The 6713-nt window shown below is 34.1% G+C and overlaps 1 protein-coding gene across 1 annotated transcript; it reads left to right on the plus strand.

The window, feature by feature from the left end:
• Nucleotides 1–1281: 1281 nt before the first annotated feature.
• On the plus strand, nt 1282–4723 carry LOC118741681 (probable cytochrome P450 309a2). Its single transcript, XM_036473656.1, has 7 exons — nt 1282–1478; nt 1552–1810; nt 1888–1992; nt 2051–2473; nt 2532–2661; nt 2734–2997; nt 4560–4723. Exons 1-7 carry the CDS (start codon nt 1282–1284, stop codon nt 4721–4723), a joined length of 1542 nt encoding a protein of 513 aa, XP_036329549.1.
• Nucleotides 4724–6713: the final 1990 nt, after the last annotated feature.

Raw genomic sequence — 6713 nt, forward strand, 5'->3', positions numbered from 1 at the left:
GTTAATGAGAATGCAAACAAAATTAAAAAATACATTCTTCCGAATAAAACCAAAAAAAAAGAAAACAATCGTAGCCAGGCAACGAAAACAAATGGTTGTTATAAAATTCGTTCATAGATCGCAAATACAAATGAAATGAATTAATTTTAATCATTTGAAAACGAATTTTTCTGAACCCTGATTTCTAATATATATTTTTCTAATTTTCGGGGTTATTTATTTTTATTTTTCGGGATACTTATCTATTTCGAATTTCGTCCGGTACGGTTGGAAATTTTAGGGATATTGTCAGGTCTTTTCGGGGCTCTTTCGATTTCTTAGGATTTATTACGTTTTATTTCACGTTTAACGGTTTGAACGGAGTAAGAATTTTTCATGATACTTGCTGATTTGTTTTTTTTTTTTAATTTAGATATATTTATTGATATTTTATTGAGATTTTTTTTCAGAACCGTGTGGGAGTTAGAATTATTTCAGGACGTTTTGGGATTATTTGAACCTAAATGACTTTTTTCAGACCTCCTTCTGGTTTTGTAGTTGACATTTGAAGATTTTTCGGGAGTTCTTTTGAAATCTTTCGGGATTTTTCAGAAATGTTTGCAAGTTTTCGGGATTATTTCAGGACTTTTGGGATCATTCCGACACTTTTCTGTATATTTTCGGAATGTTTTGAATTTTTTCCAAATTTTTTTGGAATTATTTCGGGCTGATTGAGATTTTTTAGAAATGTTGAAGATTTTTTTCGAGAATTTCCTGGATTTTCTCTTCGCGGTATATTTCTCTGGATTTTTTATAATTTATTTCAGAATTCTCGCTTGTAAATTTCGGTTTTCTAGTCAATTTTTGTCGTTCAACCAAAATCGACCCATATAAATGGCAATTCAATGAATGCTTTGTTTAGTCAAATTTCCATTCGACAGAAATCGACCCGTGTAAAGCCTGCTTAAAGGGTAGAAAAAGAAAATCGGCCATCTTTTTTTCAAATTTCAAATATAAAGGCTGAATTTCTTTATTCATTCTGAACGTTTGGAATAAACTTTTTTGTTTACTTATTCTTTAGAACGTTCCTGATGATATGTTAACGTATATTTCAAACGCATTCTGTTTATTCCGGCTGTGAAATGGGATTATCCGGAATGTATAAAGAAACGCAGCCAAAATAAAAAATATTCCAATGATATTTTTCCACGGAAAAGCTTTCATTGAAAAAAGTTAATCTCAAAAGTAATAAAAACAAACTTATTTAAGTAAAGGCAAAAAGCAGCCAAAACGGAAATCGAAATGTTCGAGTGTTTCTTTCAGCTAATCCTGCTTTTGCATATCGTATTGCTGCCAACTTATTTCTATCTTTCATGGAAATTCAATTTTTGGCGAAATCGCGGACTACGCACTGCCTTGCCGTTGACAATATTCGGCTCTTTTCCCAGCATTTTAACGCGAAATAGAAATTTGATTTATGAAATCGATGCGATTTACGGGTAGACGATTAATCATTTGTAATACTTATTTGCAAACGCAATTCCAACTTTTTGCTGCATCTTTCACTCACAGGCGCTACAAGCATCGCAGTCGCATGGTGGGCATTTATTTCGTGCGTCAGCCTCAAATCCTCGTGGTTGACATGCGTTTGGCACACGAAGTGCTCGACGTGAATTTCCGTGCCTTTGAGGTGACAGCGGCGAGTAACTGGATGCGGCAACGCAAGGGGAATAAATTGGACAAATTAGCCAAGTACAGTGCAATGTGGAGCACAGGCGAGCGGTGGCAAAAAAATCGCAGTGTTGCATGCGCGTCGTTGACACTTTGTCGCGTGAGTGAACGAATATTTAAATACAAAGAAATGTTTGGAAAGGAAATAAGTGATAAATTTAATATTACAAATTACAGCTAAAGCGCTACTATGAAGTGTGGCTGGGAAGCAACAGACATTTGGTGCAATGTTTACAGCAAAAGTGTGGTGGCGCCAAACCGGAAGTTGTGGACACTAACGATGTGAGTTTGTGTCATTGATTTGCTAACTGATCTAACTCCTTTGAATTCCTGCCAACAGCTCGTTAAACGCTATGTTGCCGATGCACTCTGTCTCTTCATTTGGGGTGTGGATGCGGGTACTTTGACGCAGGCGAAGAAGAAGAATACGTTTCTCGCAATGACGCAACATATCGTCAAGCAGACGCGCAGCCTAAACAGCTACTCCTTCTTGTCAGCTGTTATGCCACTGGTTTCGAAACTCTGGCCGTTTCGTTTGGTTTCTAAAACGGTGGATAATTACTTTGTGCAATTCACCGCCGATGCGCTCGAGTGCCATAAGGAGTCGCGCAATCCCAGCGACGTGCGTACACTCCTCAGCTATTTGTATGAACAGCGGCACACAGGACGCATGAGTGGTGAAGCGATGACGGGACATTGCATGGCTATGCTGGCCGATGGTTTTGAGGAGATTTGCAGTACGCTGATTTACACATTTTATTATGTGAGTAAAATGAGAGCAATGGAAGACAAAAACACCAGTAATTCACATTCACTTTCAGTTGGCAAAAGAGCTGCGCGTGCAAGCTAAACTGCGCGCTGAATTGTTGCAAGCGCAACGGCATGAAAATTTCACCGAATTCTCTTTTGAAGCTTTGATGTCACTCAGCTATCTCGATCATTGCATTTTTGGTGAGATTATGATCCATCTCTTTATCGCCCTACTCAAATTCGTTTTACTTATTCGTTAAAATTTCAACATAGAAACCCTGCGCCTGAGTCCCACAGTACCTTATTGTCGGCGCATTTGCACCACTGCTAATGTGGTGCAGCTCTCGAAGTGCAAGTCCGTGCAAGTCGATGATGGCATGGTGCTCTGTGTACCGGTTTTTTCATACCATCACGATCCCTTTATCTTCTGTGAGCCAAATTCATTTATACCAGAACGTTTCGAAAATGTTGCGCCGAAGGAGTTGATGGAGCGACGAGTTTTTCTTCCATTCGGCGCTGGACCGAGAAGTTGTTTAGGTAATTTCCGTATATGTATGCATGTGCGTATTTTTTAGCATATTTTATGTGAAAGATTTTTAGTTTCAGTAGTCGAAAGAAATGCGATACGATTCCAAACACGGTAAAAGAATAATCGAAAAACGATATTGAATTGCATTGGTTTCGGTTTAAGCTTCTTTATAACAGCTATCGTAAAATATTTATCGATATACGATTTGGGAATATATCGATATATCGACTAGTGTTTCTAAAATGAAGCGATTAATTTAAAGACAAATTGATCTACAAATTAAATATAATAAAAAACTAAAATCGATGTATACTGGCCAAAAGAAATCGATATCGGTTACCACATATCGACAAAAAAAATTTTTAATTTATCGAAATGTGTGTAATGATAGTAACATCGAATAATTTAGCGACAAATCTACCGATAATTATACATATAAAAAAATCTATAAATCGATACGATTTAAAAATAATGGATTATTAAAATAATGTTTTCAGATGAATTTAAAGGTAAATAAATGGTTAAATGTATGACAAAAACGATTAATGCACGCTTTCCAATATCAAACGGTATTTCAATTTTTATATCGATAAATGCACGTAAATTTTGTATACCGATAATTGTGAAATTACCGAAATGTATCTCGTTAATCGCACTTAATTTTTTCTTAAACAGCGATTAATTTAATGCTAAATTAAAATATATATATATAACAAAACATAATCGATTTATGCACTCCTTCTGTCAGTAATTAAATTTCGATAAAAGTTTCTATGATTACTCGTGACCATAAATAAATATTGAAGTTAAGATAGTTGCATCGATAAACTTGTACACAAACTAATTAATTAGAACCTTAAAACAGCTCCACTGATTAATTTTTCGATAAATAAATCGATAAAAATTTAAATATAGATTCCCAATTGGATATCGATAAAATTTTATGATTATGATGGCCATAGTGATCGATATCGATTATTAGTTATCGATAAAAAATTTTAATTCGTTGGTATAAACAACTAAATCGATAAATAAAGTAAACAAAATAACGAGTAATTCATCAAAAAATATTTATCGATAAATTCACATAATTTTAAAACGGCATATTCGATGAATATATAAATATCAGCAATATTATCTCCTTACACACAGCGATAACTAATGTTATAACGAATATCAGCAGGATATTCGTATAATGCCAAATTTCCACTAGGCTTAAATTAAAAAAAAAAATGTGCACCATTTATGAAATTCTATGTGGGAACAAACACAATGGGCCATATGAATAAAAACTAGGTAATTGATTTTTCTTAAAATATCAGACCATTTACTCGATTTATTCAAATTAATTTAAGTAAAAGGTCTAAAATTTTGACAAAAAGCAATTGCTTAGTTTTTATTCATAATTTGACTTTTTATAGAAATGTTCTCTGTCAATAAATTTTTTTGGCCTTTAATGATTATGGGAAATCTGTCCATAGATAATTGTGAAACAATCTTTTCTATTTTATTTGAATGAGTACATACATATGTATGTATAAATAAATATTGTACAATGTCTTACTTTCAGGCAAGGATATGGCTATGGTGATCATAAAATTGGCTGTCGTATCCGTAGTATCACAATTTTCCATAAATACTTGCGCACAGACACAAAATGGCAATAACCGTGAAGCAGATTCATTTCTACTCAATTTAAATGAGAAAGTTATGCTGGAGTTTAAACAACTATGAACTTAGTTAAATTTATTAGTTACATACGTATATTTAAATCATTTAATTTACTGCATTGATTTGGAGCAAATTTAGCATTTAATAAATTGTTTTTTCCCTATTAAGTTTTATGTTACTTTTATTGTAAAATAGTTCGAAAACACTGCCTTGGGTACCCTGCAAACCAAAGTTCCCGAAATCTTAAGGAAATCGTTAGGAGTATCTCATTTCTGTAACGATTTTTTTACGAATTTTCAAAGAAAATTATATGAAGTGGTTGACACGAACTCGTAAAGAAATTTCTGTACGAAAAATAAAGAAAATTCTGGAAAAATTCTAAAAGATATTCTTCACATAGCACCATTATTTTCGTTGCTTCACAGATTTTCTTCCGAAATTTCGTAAAAGAATGGAAGTGTGCGTAATTTATTTCATTTTAGAATATTCGGCAAAAACTATTAAATCTTAACGAATTTTTAAAGTTTCTTTACAATGCAGAATACTCTGAAAAAATGGTTTGCAGTGTAGAAGAATTTGATTTGAGTGTGGATATTTGCATTTCCTAGGAGACTCGATTGTAAGCATCCAGATCCGACTCTGAAAGCAGCGCGGAGGGACAATGCACCATCGCAACAAATCGAAAGCGCCACACGAAAGAAAGCGACAGCAATCGGCTCGAGGGCAAGACAACCTCGCCATTATGTATACAACAGCGTGGAAGCTCGCGTAGCAGGCTTAAGATCATTGGAACCTCACCAAAGCGACAAAACCAACAGCAATACACTACCATCGCAGAACTGACGGCAGAGGATCCACGCCACCACGCGTACAGCACTTTGCGGGTACGAGGGATAGAAATGAAGTTCGCCAGACCCTACCTCACCGAAAACAAGATCACCCATATGAGAGAAAAAAGAGGTTTGACAGGCAGAAGACCTGGTGTCATCGCACGCACTAATGCACAGAGGAAAGGGACAGGCTTTTCTTTTTTAAATTAAATTTTCTTCAAACTTGTAGATTTTATTATTTATAAAAGGAAGATATTTTTCGATTTCATTTAAAATTTAGAAATTTTATTTATATATATTTAGCCTTTTTTAATTTTATTTCGTTTGCTTTTGTTAATTTCATTTTCTTTAAGTATATATATATTTTTTTAAATTAATTTCATTTTTAGGATCTTATTTTATTATTTGTTTTTTTTATAAACTATGTTTTTTTTTATTTTTTTTAAGTCTTGTTTTTTTAATTTTGTTATATTTTTTGTTTCTCCTTTTTTATATATTTTTTGTTTCAAATTTAATTTTTAGATTTTATTGTTATAAAAAGAAAAACAACTTTTTTGAATTTTGATATCTATTTTGTGTATTTAATTTTATTAAAAAAAACTCATTGCTTAAGGCGAACAGCATAACTCTAAGACCACCTCGTTAGCAGACCTTTCAATCAGTTTTTTGAAAGACATTAAAGGGCTTTCAAGATACTTGCTAGAATTGACAATTGTCTAAGAAAGACTGTGGGGAGTTGAAAGACGGTTGACAGAATTTGCAATTGTCATTCGAAAGACTGTGATGAGTTAAGAGACAGTTGCCAGAATTGTCTTGTTAGTGTAGTCACTTAGAGCAGCCTTGTACCCTTCCCAATGATGTGACCTGTGACCAGGGAACTTTACGCTTCATCAGCGAGAAACAGGACTCTTATAAAAGGATTCCAGTGGAACTCTGTTGATTCCTTGCCTCCTAAAGTCATCGATTGAGTTTATGCAAGTTTTTTTTTGTCGGAACCAACACTGTATTCGTGTTTTCTGTTAATCTGACTTAAATAAATCTATAGAATCTTGGGCATTGAAGAGCTCAAGCATTCGTCGCACAACACATCACTGCCAAAAGTCGCATATCCTTGCGAATATTGGGGCAGAAGCGCAAAAGTGTTAAGACGCCTGATACAGTCAAGTACTTGCGCCAACGTGAAGTAACCAGTCAGAAATTCCACATGTTGCTGTGGTTTCATG

Source organism: Rhagoletis pomonella, unplaced genomic scaffold (genome assembly GCF_013731165.1).
Source record: "Rhagoletis pomonella isolate Grant_MI unplaced genomic scaffold, Rhpom_1.0 Rhpom_scaffold_00006, whole genome shotgun sequence".
Lineage (NCBI taxonomy): Eukaryota > Metazoa > Arthropoda > Insecta > Diptera > Tephritidae > Rhagoletis > Rhagoletis pomonella.